The following is a 16,973-nucleotide window of genomic DNA, read 5'->3' on the forward strand; positions in this document are numbered from 1 at the left end:
CGGGTCTCTATCCGATCCTGTTCGTGACGCCAATTTTCTCGTGGTTTCTCGTTTCTCACAAACGACAAGGAGACGCAGAAAACTCGTCAAGACGTTTTAAACTTTAATTTGCTAATCAAAGCTGAGAGAATCTGAAAGCTGGTAGCTGACAGCCCACCGAAGCTTGTATACAGCATTTTTTATAGCAATTTCCTATCTTAGCTACATTATCATATCCAGTCGGCCTGCGATTACTTATCATCAATATATCCGCTCTCGACTTTCCACTATTGTTTTACTCCCCAACTTAATTATGTCCTAGTTTACATTTTAGACCATATGTCCTTTCATCCCTAACCGCAGTTATCTCTTAATTAGTCTTGCGTTGACATACTGCCACATATTTCATCACCTTACTCGCCACCGTTATCTTTCTACTTGGTTTCATTCTAGTTCTCTCCATGAATTAATAGTGATCAGGTCAAAGGTCATGGCTACAGAGTGAATACCACCTATTCAGCTAGCAGTGGTTGAATAGTAAATATTGAAAATGCAAATTGTCCATTTGAGTAAACACTGCGCTTATTATTCAATGCGCATCTGGGAGGAGCGGCTACGGTTGTTGCTGTAGCAACGAGCGTGACCACGCCTCTCGCATGCGGGTTAACGTCTCCCCAGTTGCAGAACTAAGCATTACAGTGGGTCCGAGCTCGCTCAGTTTTTGCCTGGAATCCTGGTCCTGACTGCTGGACGAAGTCGTAAATCAAAAGGTGCCGGGCGATGTCTTTCCCCGGTGTTTTCTCACTGGATACTGTGTTTTTGGTGCTCCTCTGCGCCCTCACCGTGTTGATTATCGCTTATTTTCGCAATGGGTCTAAATCTCACGCAGAGCTCAACTTCCCCCCAGGGCCCACTCCTCTTCCTATCATCGGGAACCTACACCTCCTGGGTCTAAAGAACTCCCACGTAACTCTCATGGAGGTAAGAGGAGTCGCGATCCAGACCAGCAAAGACTGGACATTGTGTATCGGTCCTACCGAGTGCCTGGGAGTGTCGTTAGCGATTCAATTCAGTATTCCGGGAAACACGGCAGGAAAGTTACACGTAACACATATAAAAATAATGCTGGTGTACGCAGCAGACCAGGCAGCATCTATAGGTAGAGGTACAGGACTGACGAATGGTCTCGGCCTGATACATCGACTGTACCTCCTCCTTTTGATGCTGCCTGGCCTTCTGCGTACACCAGCAATTTTTATGTGTGTTGCTTGAAATTTCAGCATCTGCAGATTTCCTTGTGTTTGCGAGGGAAGTTACGTAATACTTTCGCAACTTCCAAAACAACTCCCACTTGGAAATTCCCCTCCAAGTCACTCACTTTCCTGACTTGGAAGCATATCGCCGTCCCATCATTGTCGTTGGGTCAAAATCATGCAATTCCCATCCCAATAGCACTGTGGGTGTCCCTACACCTCAGGGACTGCAGCGCTTCAAGGCGGCAGCTGATCGCCACCTTCTCAAGGGCAACTAGGGATGGGCAATAAATGCTGTCTTAGCTGGCGATGTCCACATCCCAAACATTACTAGTTTAAAAAAAAACTCTTGTTGCACATACTACCTGTTCTAGATAAAACTAGTCAGTGTTTCAACAATAGGAAGTCTTCTGTTAGTACTTTTTCTGTAATAGATGAATATTTACAAGAAAAAAACCGTGCAACATGTTAGTCAATGCGTTAAGTTTTTCAAAATACATTTTAAAATATTAGTATAGCTGTTATTTATGTGCCCCCCCACCCCCGGGATGGTATGCTTCCACAATAATTGAGTGGCTTTCCCGCCCGACCCGGCCACTCTCTATCCAGTAGCGGAAGAACCCTCGGTCAACTGGAGTCTTCATTTCCTCCCTTGGAAACCCCAGACAATTCGGATTGGCAGCGACATCTTCTCCATAATTTCCAACAGCACAGGAGAGGTTAACCAAAAGGTTTTGTGCTTAACCCCGCTTTATATTTATGGTTGCGAGGCTAAGCACAGCTCCAATGCCATACTTAAATTGGCTGACGACACCGCTGTTGTTAGCTGAATCTGAGGTGGTGATGAATCTGCATATATCTGGGAGATTGAAAATCTGGCCAAGTGTGACCTCAACAGCAATCTCAACAAGTTCGAAGAGCTGATTACTGACTTCAGGAGGAGGAAACCAGAGATCCACGAACCAGTTCTTATCGGGGGATCAGAGGTGGAGGGGGTCAGCAACTTTAAATTTCTCGGTGTGTTAGCTAGTTATGTGTGTGTACATTTTATTAGTTTGTCTTTTGTATTTGTAAAGTGTGCTGCCTTTTGCACAACGCCTGTTTGCCCAGTCGGGCATGGTCCTTCTGATTCAATGTTATGGTTCTTGGATTTACTGTGCCCGAAAGAAAGCAAATCTCAGGGTTGTAAATGGTGATATATATACTTTCAACTTAGAGCTATACTTGTAGCTCTTCCCTACCGAGCTTTTGCGGTAGTCGCGCCTAGCATCCTTCAGCACGTCCTCCCGCAGGCAGGAATGTGCCAGTCGGTAAAATTCCCCTGTGGACATCTCGAAGTGCTGACAGACCAAAGGGCGTCTGGCACCAAGTTGATCTTTCAGCAACACGTGTCTCCGGGGGAATAACCACAGATCAGAATGTCCTGTTACACAGCAGCTCAAGGTGAACTGTGACGCACGCTCATGCCTGGGCGAACAGCCCGGCGAGGAAACCTGCCGTGTCCATGGGTACAGCGATGGGAGCATTTAAATTTAGTTGGTGTTTGTGAACGTGTTAGTCTCTGTTATTGTCTACATGTTGTTGTTGTATTGCAGAATGTAATTTGTATTAAAGGGGTTTATATAAAATATACGCAAATTCAGATATTAATAGAATGGAGCCAGGGAGTGTAAACTGAGAGCAGCCGCCAGAGAGAGAGTCCACCTCTAACATGTGGAAGTTGTTTAAAGACCAGCTGATGCGCACACTGCAGGATGTCAAGGTACGGTAATGTGAGTTTGGATGACCAGAGCGGTTATGGAACATGGAATATAAAACATTACAGCACGGGAGCAGGCCCTGCGGCCTGCCGTGACCAATAGCTAATCAACCTAAGCTCTTCTCCCCATACAATGTCCATGTCCCTCAATTTTTCTCACATTCATGTGCCTATCTTAACGTCTCTTAAAAGTCCCTAATGTATCTACCTCCATCATCACCCCAGACAGACCATTACAGGTATCCACTACTCCCTGTGTAAAAATTTTGCCTCTCACTTCTTCGAAATTAGCCTACTTCACCTTAAATGCATGTCATCTGGTATTAGAGCTTTCAACCTGAAGAGAAAGATATTGCCTGTCCACTCTCTCTGTGCCTCTGATAATCTTATAAAGCTCTGTCACGTCTCCCTGCAGCCTCTGGCTCGACAGCGAAAGCAACCCAAATCTGTCCTACCACTCATGATAGTCATGGTCCGGTCCGTGAAATCTGCATTCCAGTTCACAGTCTGGTCCAGTTCCTTATTCCGGGTTTTCCCCAGTTTCTGTTCAAGCAGCTGATTCTCGTTTGTGCTGGCTGCATAAATAGCTTCAGGATTCAGCCTCTGGTGGCTGGACTGTTCTGTCATAATAGGGGGCGCTGGTGGCGGACCCAAATGCAAGACACAGACACTGAAGAACAAGGAACAGGACTAGGATGCAGGACCTGGGCTTGGACATGGTTGCACAGTTTTTTCTTGTAAATATTCAGGTATTACAGAAAAAAATACTTGGAGAAGACCTCCTAGTGTCGAAACACTGGCTAGCTTTATCTAGAACAGGTAATATCTACAACAAGAGTTTTTTTAAATTATTAATATTTGGGATGTGGAGATCGCCAACTAAGACAGCATTTATTGCCCATCCCTAGTTACACTTGAGAAGGTGGCACTGAGCTGCCTTCTTGAACCGCTGCAGTCCCTTAGGTGTAGCTACACCCACAGTGCTATTAGGATGGGAATTGCATGATTTTAACCCAGCGACAATGATGGGACGGCGATATGCTTCCAAGTCAGGAAGGTGAGTGACTTGGAGGGGGATTTCCAAGTGGTAGTTGTTTTGGAAGTTGCGAAAGTATTATGTAACTTTCCTCGCAAAAATGATGTATCGGGCCGAGACCCTTCATCAGTCCTGTACCTCTTCCTATAGATGCTGTCTGGCCTGCTGCGCTCACCGGCATTTTCTGTGTGTTGCTTGAAATTCCAGCATCTGCAGAATTCCTCGTTGTTTTGAACTGTCTCTGTGTCCACGCCTTCACTAGGTAAGTCTGGCAGTTTGCCGCTACCTAGTGTAGGGAACCATCTGTATCCATGCCTTTGCGGGGTAGGTCTGGCCATTTCCCGCTACCTAGTTTTGGGAACCATCTGTGTTCACGCCGTCACTAGGTAGGTCCAGCCATCTGCCGCTACCTTGTGTTGTGAACTGTCTCGTCCTATTCTGCATCCTGTGTGATGAATCCCGGCCCTACATCCTGTACCCAATTAGGGGTCCCGGGTCTTTGTTCTGTGTATCAGTCCCGGCCCTACGTCTTGCTTCCAAGGGGGGTCCTGGCTCTGTGTTCCATGTTCCTGTCTCCCCCTTGACCAAGGCTCTGCGTTCCTGGCTCTCCCTCGACCAAGTCAAGGCTTCGGGGTCTTGTCCCGTCCTAGCCACGATCCAAGAAGCTTGTCCAGTCCAAGCCTTGACTTTGTGTTCTCGTCTTGTCCATGTGTCTCGCCTAGCCCAGGAGTACCTTGCCCAGCCCGGTGCTGGGGTTCCCTTGTCCTGTTCAGGAGTCTCACGTCCAGTCCTGTTGACACTCCTTGCCCTATAGCCACGCCTTGTCCTCGCCACGTCTGGCGTCCGAGCCTGAGTCAAGTCCCAGGTTCTGGGTCCTTGCCCAGTCTCTGGATTGGAGTCCATACACAAGCCTCGAAGAACCCAAGCCTCGAGGTACCCCAGCCACGTCCAGCCTTGTATCCATGTCATGTGCTTGCCAGGTTCTGGGATCCGAGCCCGAGGCAAGACCTAGGTTCTAGGTCGTTGTCCAATCTCTGGCTCGGAGTCCAAGCCCAGGTCCAGTTCATAGTTCCTAATCTGGGTTCCCTGTTTCTTGGCCATGTCCTAGCCCAGGTCCAACATCCTAGTCCTGTTCCTTGATCTTCAGTGTCTGTGTCTTGCATTTGGGTCCACCACCAGCGCCCCCCATTATGATAATGATAGCACATGCTCTCTAATCAGGCAACTTTCTGGTAAACCTCGTCTGCACCCTCTCCAAAGGCTCAACATCCCTCCAATAATGGGGCAAGCAGAACTGAATGCAATGCAGGCTAACTAGAGTTTCATAAAGCTGCAAAGTAACTTCCAGAACTTTGAACTCAATGCTTCGACTTACAAAGGCAAGCATGCCATCTGCCATCTTAACCATTCTGAAGACCTATGTCGCCACTTTCAGGGAGCAAAGAACTTGCACCCCAAGATCCCTCTTCTCATCAATACCAATAAGGGTCTTGCCGTTCATAGCGTACCCACCACTCGCAATTTAAATGTAAAGAAATAATGAAGGTTCCGGCATCTGCAGAATTCCTATTGTTAATGAAGGTTCCGGTTCTGGTGAAGAAGATGGTGCCAGCATACAACGTGACCAATAGCGTTGTCCTTCAGACAATTCACAAAACTATTTATTTTACTTCTTCTATCAAATAGGATTATTTTATAAAGCTAAGTGCAATTGGAACCTGTGATTTACATTTTGATGGCGTCTTTTTGGGTCGATTAAACAATCTGCTGCTTTTTCATCTCTGAAGGAGGTCGGCGAGGTTTGCAGAGTGTGTGGTCTGTATGCCAAGAAACACCGCGGAGAGTTTAAAAAGGCAGGTTGCTACCAACGGCTGTCTTTTGGATCGGGACTACCGAGCGTCGCGGGAGCTGAATTCTGAAGGAAGGCAGTTTTTTTTAAAAAACTTCGAGTGCAAGAAGGACGAGACTGCGCAGGCGCATGACGTCAACAGAACAGTGTGGAGAGTTTGAAAAGGAGACCACCCTATACAGCGGGCAGCTGTCAGAGCGGACAGCGGAGTGAGTGGGAGCAGGGTGTAGGGCTTTGGCTTCCACGGGCTTCAGCGGTAAACGGGAAGAGGCGAGAGCGAAGCACCAACTCTTTTTTTCTCCCCACCACCCCACCCCACTTCGCGAATTGGTCCGGACAGACAGGAACAGCAGGGCTCTCACAGCTAACGGTACGAGCTAACGGTTTAAAAAGTACGTCTGTTTAGATTTCCAGAAGTTCAGAAGGAAGCTAAGAAGCAGGATCTCCAGGGTTGTAATCTCGGGATTATTACCTGTACCACGTGCTAGCGAGGGCAAGAATAGTAGGGTCAGGCAGATGAATGCGTGGCTGAGAGACTGGTGCAGGGGGCAGGGCTTCAGATTCTTGGATAATTGGGATCTCTTCCCGGGGTAGTATGACCTGTTCAAAAATGACAGGTTGCACCTGAACCCGAAGGGGACCAATATCCTGGCGGGAAAGTTTAATAGTGCTGTTAGGGAGGGTTTAAACTAATTCGGCAGGGGGATGGGAACCGGAATGACAGAGCAGAGGAAGGGGAAAACAGAAATAAATCTAAGATAGTGAGCAGTAAATATGTCAGGAAAGACAGGCAAATTTGTAGCCATTGGGATGAGTTGCAGTGCAATAAAGTTGCAATGAAATAAGGTTGCAGTGAAATCAAATCGAGAAGTACCAAATACTAGTCTTAAGGTGTTATACTTAAATGCACACAGCATAAGGAATACGGTGGATGATCGTGTGGTACAGCTGCAGATTGGCAGGTATGATATTGTGGCATTCACTGAGACCTGACTAAAGGATGCATGTCTCTGGGAGCTGAATGTCCAATGGTACACGGTGTATCCGAAGGATAGGACGGTAGGCAGAGGGGGAGGCGTGGCTTTATTGGTAAGAAATGATATTAAATCATTAGAAAGAAGTGATATACGATCGGAAGGTGCGGTATCTTTATGGGTTGAGCTAAGAAATTGCAGGGGTAAAAGGACCCTGATGGCAGTTATTTATAGGGCTCCAAACAGCTGCAGGGATGTGGACTACAAATTACAACAGGAAATAGAAAAGACTTGTCAGAAGGGCAGTGTTATGATAATTGTGGGGGATTTTAAGATGCGAGTGGATTGGGAAAAATCAGGTCGGCACTGGATCTCAAGAGAGAGAATTTGTAGAATGTCTGCGAGATAGCTTTTTAGAACAGCTTGTTGTTGAGCCCACTAGGGGATTGGCTGTACTGGATTGGATATTGTGTAATGAACCGGAGGTGATTAGAGGGATTGAGGTGAAGGAACCCTTAAGAGGCAGTGATGATAACATGATTGAGTTCACTGGGATATTTGAAAAAGAGAAGCTGAAATCTGATGTGTCGATATTTCAGTGGAGTAAAGGAAATTACAGTGGCATGAGAGAGGAACTGAGCAAAGTTGACTGGAAAGGCACACTGGCAGGAAAGACACAGAGCAGCAGTGGCTGGAGTTTATGCCAGAAGTTAGGAAGGTGGAAGACAGGTATATTCCAAAAAAGAAGAAATTTTCGAGTGGAAGAAGGTTGCAACCGTGGTTAACAAGAGAAGTCAAAGCCAAAGTTAAAGCAAAGGAGAGGGCATACAGGGAAGCAAAAATTAGTGGGAAGACAGAGGATTGGGAAGTTTTTAAAACCTTACAAAAGGAAACCAAGAAGGTCATTAAGAGGGAAAAGATTAACTGTGAAATGAAGCTAGCAAATAATATCAAAGAGGATACTAAAAGCTTTTTCAAGTATATAAAGAGTACAAGACAGGTGAGACTAGATATAGGACCGATGGAAAATGATGCTGGAGAAATTGTAATGGGAGATAAGGAGATGGCAGAGGAACTGAACGAGTATTTTGAATCAGTCCTCACTGAGGAAGACATCAGCAGTATACCGGACACTCAAGGGTGGCAGGGAAGAGAAGTGTGCGCAGTCACAATTATGACAGAGAAAGTACTCAGGAAGCTGAATAGGCTAAAGGTAGATAAATCTCCCGGACCAGATGGAATGCACCCGCATGTTCAGAAGGAAGTAGCTGTTGAGATTGTGGAGGCATTAGCGATGATCTTTCAAAAGTCGATAGATTCTGGCATGGTTCCGGAGAACTGGAAGACTGCAAATGTCACTTCGCTATCTAAGAAGGGGGCAAGGAAGCAAAAAGGAAATTATAGACCTGTTAGCTTGACATCGGTGGTTGGGAAGTTGTTGGAGTCGATTGTCAAGGATGAGGTTACAGAGTACCTGGAGGCATATGACAAGATAGGCACAACTCAGCATGGATTCCTTAAAGGAAAATCCTGCCTAACGAACCTATTACAAATTTTTGAGGAAATTACCAGTAGGCTAGACAGGGGAGATGCAGTGGATGTTGTATGTTTGGATTTTCAGAAGGCCTTTGTCAAGGTGCCACACATGAGGCTACTTAACAAGAGCCCATGGAATTACGGGGAAGTTACATACGTGGATAGAGCGTTGGCTGATTGGCAGGAAACTGAGAGTGGGAATAAAGGGATCCTATTCTGGTTGGCTGCCGGTTACCAGTGCTGTTCCACAGGGGTCCGTATCGTGGCTGCTTCTTTTAACATTGTACATCAACGATTTGGATTATGGAATAGATGGCTTTGTGACTAAGTTTGCTGACGATACGAAGATAGGTGGAGGGGCCAGTAGTGCTGAGGAAACGGAGAGTCTGCAGAGAGACTTGGATAGATTGGAAGAATGGGCAAAGAAGTGGCAAATGAAGTACAATGTTGGAAAGTGTATGGTTATGCACTTTGGCAGAAATAATAAACGGGCAGACTATTATTTCAATGGGGAAAGAATTCAAAGTTCAGAGATGCAACGGGACTTGGGAGTCCTCGTACAGGATACCCTTAAGGTTAACCTCCAGGTTGAATCAGTAGTGAAGAAGGCGAATGCAATCTTGGCAATTATTTCCAGAGGAAAAGAGTATAGGAGCAGGGATGTGATGTTGAGGCTCTATAAGGCGCTGGTGAGACCTCACTTGGAGTATCGTGGGCAGTTTTGGTCTCCTTATTTAAGAAAGGATGCGGTGACGTTGGAGACGGTACAGAGAAGATTCACTAGAATGATTCCGGGAATGAGAGGTTTAACATATGAGGAACGTTTGTCCGCTCTTGGACTGTATTCCTTGGAGTTTAGAAGAAAGAGGGGAGACCTCATAGCAACATTTCGAATGTTGAAAGGCATGGACAGAGTGGATGTGGCAAAGTTGGTTCCCATGATGGGGAAGTCTAGTACAAAAGGGCATGACTTAAGGATTGAAAGGCGCCCATTCAGAACAGAAAAGCGAAGACATTTTTTTAGTCAGAGGGTGGTGAATCTATGGAATTTGTTGCCATGGGCAGCAGTGGAGGCCAAGTCATTGGGTGTATTGAAGGCAGAGGTTGATAGGTATTTGAGTAGCCAGGGCATCAAAGGTTATGGTGAGAAGTCGGCGGAGTGGGACTAAATGGGAGAATGGATCAGCTCAGGATTCAATGGCGGAGCAGGCTCAATGGGCCGAATGGCCGACTTCTGCTCCTTTGTCTTATGGTCTAAACCTGGAGACTTGGTACGAGCCAATGATCGACTCCATTTCTGGCTGCTTTTAGAGGACCCTGCAGTTCATGTTGTATGTATTTCTGGTTTCTGGTTACTTCTCTTGTTTGTGATTTGACCCCTTTCTTATTGCTATTTTGTGTGATTTTCATCAGGGTAGACTGTCTGTCTGGCTTGCAAGCAATGAACTACACAGTGCTACATGGAACTAAACTGAATTTTCCTGGACTGTCTCAAGGATGCTGTGGTTTTGATCTGTCATATTCTGTGTTTTTTCCTTGTTCTTTGCCATTTGATCTTTTGTTCTGCATTGGGTGTTTGATGTTTTCTTTGACCGGGTTCCATGGTATTTCCTTCTTTCGTGGCTGTCTGTGGGAATACCAATCTCAGGGTTGTATACTGTATGCATACTTTGATAATAAATGTACTTTGAACTTTAAAGATTGTAAACATTTGAAATATAAATGTTATAAACTTCGAAAAAAATAAAAAGCCCGGGTATTTCAGGTTTAAGAGGATAGAATTACTCAGAGCCCATGAAGGATATAGAGGTGGCAAAAGGCAGCTGAAGCAGGGAATTTGGAAGAGCAAAGGAGTCATGGAATATCCTTGATTTAAGTCTAATTATAAAACACTTTGGGTTGCCGTGGTAGCATACTGGTTCATATATCACAGCTCAGGGAATCGGAGTTCAGAGTTCAGTTCCGACACTGTCTATAAGGAGTTTGTATGTCCTCCCCGTGAGGAGCGTGGGATTACTCAGGATGCTCTGGTTTTCTTCCACCGCCCAAAGATGTACAGGTCAGGGCATTCATTGGTCATTACAGATTGTCCTGTGATGAGGCTTGGGTTAACTAGGAGCGTTGCTGAGCAGTGAGGCTTGTTGCACCAGAAGGGCTTGTTCTGCACTGTATCGCCAAAGAAATAAACAAACAAACAAACAAACAAATAAATAAATAAAATGAAGACCTTCAACTGCCCTGAATGGTGGGAGCAAGTATAGAGGAGTGTTAGGAATGGATGACGTACACTCAGTGGACACTTTGCCTGGTACAGGAGTGGGACCCAGTGTGATCTTCTGCTGCTGTAGCCCATCCACTTCAAGGTTCAACATGCTGTGCGTTCAGAGATGCTTTTCTGCTCACCACTGTTGTAATATGTGGTTATTTGAGTTATTGTCATCTTCTTGTCAGCTTGAATAAGTTTGGCCATTATCCTCTGTCCTCTCTCATTAACAGTTTGTTTTTATCCACAGAACTGCCACTCACTGGGAGTTTTGTTCACTGTTTGCACCATTCTGTACACTCTACAGAAGTTTGTGCATGAAAATCCCAGAAAGTCAGCAGCTTCTGAGATACTCAAACCACCCTGTCTGGTGCCAACAATTATTCCACAGTCAAAGTCACTTATTTCTTCCCCATTCTGATGTTTGCACTGAACAACAAATGAACCTCTTGACGATGTCTGCATGCATTTATGCACTGAGTTGCTGCCACATGATTGGCTGATTAGATGTTTGCATTAATGAGGTGTCTGTGTGTACTTAATATAGTGGCCACTGAGTGTCGTTCCTGGGCTGTACACTAGTGGCCATTTCTGATGAAGTGATAATATAACTGAATATAAAAAAAACAAGGATTTAATTGTTTAATTAATGAATTGATGATATAAATGTGTTCCTGCTATTTCAGCTGTCTGAGAAATATGGTCCAATCTTCACCATCAAGCTTGGGATGATGAGAGCTGTGGTTCTGGCTGGCTACGAGACAGTGAAGGATGCTCTTATCAACCATCCAGATCAGTTTGCAGGAAGAGCCCACATCCCAATATTTGATGATTTAACACAGGGTTTCGGTAACTATCGACATCATTATTATCAAACCAAGTTACATTTGGTTGCATCCTCATTCTTCTCAGTTCAGTTCTTGTTGGAGGCTTGTTATTCTGAAGTGTAAAGCTTGCAATGGTCTCAGACACAACATGAACACACAAGATTAGGCAGGTACTGAAACTCCAGAGTAATACACACAAAGTACTACAGGAACTCAGTGGGGCAGGCAGCACCTACAGAGAGGAATAAAGAGTCAATATTTCAAGCCGAGGCCCTTAATTGTGACCGGAAAGAAAGTGGGTAGAAGCCAAAACAAGAAGCTAGAGTGAGGGGAAGGAGTACAAGATGGAAGGTGACAGGTGAAGTCAATTGAGGGGAAGGTGGGTGGATGGGGAAAGAGTGCGGTTGAAGTGAGAAGCTGGGGGGGGGGGGTAAAAGTGAAACCAGGTGAGGGGGAGATTTGGTAGGTCGAGGAGAGGTAGGGTGGATGATGTGAGAAGCTGGGAGCATCTTCAAATGTCCTTGCAATCGTTTGCAAATTCTGCTTAATATAATCTCATTATACCCAGGTAATTTATCCCTGCGGAAATTTTCATTGGTGTACAGAGGGAGTGTGGTACTATTGGGGGGTGAAATGAGTCACCAAGCTGGACTTCCACAATAAAAGATCGTGTGGCCATATTTTAAAGAATTTGTTCTGCCTGTTATCTTTGCCAGTGTTGATCCCAGTAACAACACACATGCAGGTTATTGGGATCATAGGCTACCATAATTTACCCCTAGTATAGGCATGTGATTGGACAGTCATGACCTAGAAAGTTATATGGCAATGTAAGAACAGAGGCTGTTTCTTGGTGTTTGGTGTATGTTGTATTGTAGGCCATCAACTAATTAAATATAAAAGAAAACATCTAACTGCAATGAGTCAAAGACAATGGAAAAAGGCAAACCAGATGTCTTTGTTCCAGCCATGTGGTAGAAGCAATGGATACCGATATTTTGTGAGACTGTTCTGCAACCTCCATTTTGTGAACTGGTTCTGCTCAGATGTAGCTGGATCAAACCACTTAGAAGTGAACAAATAAAGCACCTACGAGCTCATTTCCAAATAAGACATTGTTTGTGAGATGCTCATATATAACACCTTTCAGCCTTGTATTCATCAACCGGTCACAGCGGCTCCATGCAGTGGGTTATGCCCCTCAACAGTCTCCAAAGCTATGATTGAGGGTAAAGGCCACAGGGGTAATGTGTGGCTGCCCATTTCCTTTCCTTCTCCTGGCAGTCACCCAGGTACTGCACTCCTGAATCCTCGGGGTGACGAACTTCCTGCAGCTCCTATCTGTGACTTCCATATGAGTCAAAGGTCAGCGAGCTGCAGCTGCGGCTCCAGTTCCTTAACATGTTCTATCAGGACCTGCAACTCAATGCACCTGGGTGCAGATATGGTTATCCAGCAGCGGGATGGACTCCCAGAATTCCCACATTTCACACACAGAACAAAACACAGCCCTGGAGCCATTCTTGCCGCACTAACTGGACCCTTAAACATGAGGAATGAAGAATAAAGAAATAGGAAAAGAAACTTATCAGCCTGATAACACATAAGTCCAATGAGCCAATGGCATTCCAACACTGGCCCACTCATACAATGACCACTCTGCTTGCTCCTACCTTATTATTCACCTTCCTAATGAATCCCATTCACTGATCGGATGCAACCAGCTCCGAAATCTGCCATGAAGCTCTACTGTTTCGTAAGCTTCAGCCACATACCAAAATGATATCACTGCTTCCTCGCGTGCTCCTCCTCACCGGTTGGGTGCAGTTTTGGGAGGGAGGGAAGAATAAAATTCATGACTTAAACTGTTGGCCTGAGTTACCATTGTTTATTTAATTAATTATTTGTTGAGCCACATTGCGGAACAGGCTTTTCCGGCCCACGTGATCACAGGGAGAAGTTATAAACTCCTTACAGGCAATGGTGGGAAATGAACCCCGGTCACCTGTTCTGCAAAGCCTTGTGCTAACCATACACTACCGTGCTGCCGCATTGATATTTGTGTTGAGAAGTTAAAATAAAAGCTCCAAATTAATTAAGAGTTGAGTACTGAATTGCCTAACGTGAGTCTGGTAGCGATAGGTCACCACTATAACTCCATTAGATAGAAAGCATATTTCCTCATGTTTGATCAGTTTTCATTTGGGTAGCAGGTTGCATTGACAACTTGTCTGAATAATTATAGGCATCGCTTTCAGTAACGGGGAATCGTGGAGGCAAATGCGAAGGTTCACCATCTCCACTCTACGGTACTTTGGGATGGGCAAGAAAACTAGTGAAGATAAAATCATTGAAGAAGCCCATTTCCTGATAAAAATGTTTGAATCTCATAAAGGTAAGTCCAAGTGAGTAAACTTAAAAAGCATAGAACCTAGAACACTGCAGTAAAGGCCCTTCAGCCCACAATATTGAGTTGTCCTTTTCACCCACTGTAAGATTATTAATCTAAACCTTCCCTCTGACATTGCTCTCCATTTTTGATCGTCCATGCTCCGATCTAAGATTTTCCTAAATGTCTCTGATATATCTGTCTCCACCAGCACTTTTCATGCACTCACCACTCTCCGTGTGAATACTTACTAACATCTCCTCTGTATCCATCAATCACCTTAAATTTATCCCCTTGTGGCGGTGTGCTACACACAGCGCCAGAATAACCACACGGAGTCGGTGAGTTGGAGTTGCGATAAAGAGATTTATTCAAACTTCGCGGCCTGCTTTAAAGCCTTCCCGTTCCCGCACTCCCTGGGGTGGGACTGCTGTGGGGAATGCACATTCGCAGCCTCCCCCTCCTGTCTTCTCCTATAATTTTGGATCTCCCCCTCCCCCTCCAACTTTCAAATCCCTTACTCAGTCTTCCTTCAGTTAGTCCTGACGAAGGGTCTCGGCCTGAAACGTTGACTGCACCTCTTCCTACAGATGCTGCCTGGCCTGCTGCGTTCACCAGCAACTTTGATGTGTGTTGCTTGAATTTCCAGCATCTGCAGAATTCCTGTTGTTTACCCTTCCCACGTACGGGTTCTTCCCCCTGCTGGTGAAGATGGCCTGGCGCCCTTTTTGGGGCCGGCCCTCTGCCTGCGCGCGTTGTTTCGTGAGCCGGTTCGTGTGTGCTAGAAAGTGGGTCGCCACATAACCTCCCCCCCCCCCCCCGCCCAGAACCGGCGATACGTCCCCCAGTGTCCACAGTCTGGATCGGCCTCTGTTTCGGAGGTCTTGCACTGCGCCGCTGTGCCTGAGCCTGGACCGGCTGCGCCAAGTTCACATGGGCCGGTTTGAGTCGGTCCACCGTGAAAACCTTCTCTCTCCCCCCAATGTCCAGCATGAACGTGGATCCGTTGTTCCTGATTGCCTTAAACGGCCCTTCATAGGGTCGCTGTAGCGGTGTCCGGTGTCCGCCCCGTCGTACAAAAAGAAACTTACAGTTCTGCAGGTCTTTGGGTACGCAGGTCGGGCTCTGTCCGTGCTGTGAAGTGGGTATGGGCGCCAGGTTACCGAGCCTCTCCCGTAGTCTGTCCAGGACTGCTGTGGCTTCTTCCTCTTGCCCCCTTGGGGCTGGTACGAACTCTCCTGGGACGACCAGGGATGCGCCGTACACCAACTCGGCCGACGAGGTGTGCAGATCCTCCTTGGGCGCCGTGCGGATTCCGAGCAGGAACCAGGGAAGTTTGTCCACCCAGTTAGGCCCTTCCAGGCGGGCCATGAGAGCCGACTTCAGGTGACAGTGGAAACGCTCCACTGGTCCGTTTGACTGTGGGAGGTAGGCAGTTGTGTGGTGTAGCTGCGATGCTAAAAGGCTGGCCATAGCTGACCATAGTCTGGAGGTGAACTAGGCGCCCCTGTCGGAGGTAATGTGGGCCGGTACCCCGAAGCGTACTACCCAGGTTGCGATCAGTGCTCGGGCGCAGGATTCGGAGGTGGTGTCGGTGAGCGGGACCGCCTCTGGCCATCTCGTGAACCGGTCTATCATAGTTAGGAGGTACCACGCTCCTCACGACACTGGCAGGGGCCCCACGATATCCACATGAATGTAGTCGAACCTCCGGCGGGTGGGTTCGAACTGCTGCGGCGGGGCTTTGGTGTGCCGCTGTACCTTGGCCGTATGGCACTGCATGCATGTTTTGGCCCATTCACTGACCTGTTTACGAAGCCCATGCCACACGAACCTGCTGGCGACCAGCCGGACGGTTGTCCTGATGGAGGGGTGCGCTAAGTTGTGAATGGACTCGAAAACCCGCCGGCGCCAGGCTGCTGGGACGACGGGGCAGGGTTGGCCGGTAGCTACGTTACACAGTAGGGTCCTCTCACCTGGGCCTACGGGGAGGTCTTGGAGCTGCAAACCGGAAACCACAGTCCTGTAACTAGGGATCCCCTTGTCTGGCTGCTGTGCCTCCACCAGTACTGCACAGTCCACCCCCTGGGACAGGGCCTGTATGGTAGGTCTGGATAGTGCGTCCGCCACGACGTTGTCCTTTCCTGAGACATGCCGGATGTCTGTGTGTGTACTCGGAGATGTAGGACAGATGTCGCTGCTGGCGGGACGACCAGGGTCGGACACCTTCGTGAACGCAAAGGTAAGCGATTTGTGGTCTGTAAACGCGGTGAAGGGCCTACCTTTTAAGAAGTACCTGAAATGCCGGATTGCCAGGTATAGTGCCAATAGCTCCCGGTCGAAAGCACTGTATTTGAGTTCGGGTGGTCGTAGGTGTTTGCTGAAGAACGCCAGGGGTTGCCAGCGACCCTCGATGAATTGTTCCAGCACTCCCCCGACTGCTGTGTTGGATGCGTCTACCGTGAGGGCAGTAGGGACGTCCGTTCTGGGGTGCACTAGCATCGCGGTGTTTGCCAAGGCTTCTTTGGTTTTAACGAAAGCGGCTGTGTCCTCTTCGTCCCAGGTAATGTCCTTGCCCTTACCCAACATCAGAGTGAACAGGGGGCGCATGGTTCGGGCTGCTGAAGGGAGGAAACGGTGGTAGAAATTCACCATACCCACGAATTCCTGCAGGCCTTTGATTGTGTTGGGTCGGGTGGAGTGGCGGACCGTGTCTACCATGGCAGGCAGAGGAGTTGCTCCGTCTTTAGTAATCCTGTGGCCCAGGAAGTCGATGGTGTCGAGTCCGAACTGGCATTTGGCCGGGTTGATGGTAAGGCTGAATTCACTCAGGCGGGAGTAGGGCTGGCGGAGGTGGGACAGATGCTCTTGACGGCTACTACTGGCTACGAGGATGTCGTCCAAATAGATGAATGCAAAGTCCAGGTCACATCCCACCGCGTCCATCAGCCGCTGCATTAGTCCGTGCGGCATTCTTTAGAGAAAATGGCATTTGGTGGAATTCGAAAAGTCCAAACGGGGTGATGAGTGCTGATTTGGGGATGTCGTCAGTATGTACCGGGATTTGATGGTATCCCCGGACGAGGTCTACCTTGGAAAAGATCCTTG

At 47.2% G+C, this 16,973-nt stretch overlaps 1 protein-coding gene across 1 annotated transcript in view; it reads left to right on the top strand.

Moving 5' to 3' along the window:
• The first annotated feature begins 759 nt into the window (after positions 1-759).
• LOC140203168 (cytochrome P450 2K1-like) overlaps positions 760-16,973 on the top strand; it is a 94,805-nt gene continuing 78,591 nt past the window's right edge. Inside the window, exons 1-3 of the mRNA XM_072269073.1 lie at positions 760-960; positions 11,336-11,498; positions 13,722-13,871. Coding sequence (XP_072125174.1) covers positions 760-960; positions 11,336-11,498; positions 13,722-13,871 — 514 coding nt within the window. The remainder of the gene's footprint in view (positions 961-11,335; positions 11,499-13,721; positions 13,872-16,973) is intronic.

This window comes from Mobula birostris, chromosome 9 (genome assembly GCF_030028105.1).
Source record: "Mobula birostris isolate sMobBir1 chromosome 9, sMobBir1.hap1, whole genome shotgun sequence".
Taxonomy (NCBI): Eukaryota; Metazoa; Chordata; class Chondrichthyes; order Myliobatiformes; family Myliobatidae; genus Mobula; species Mobula birostris.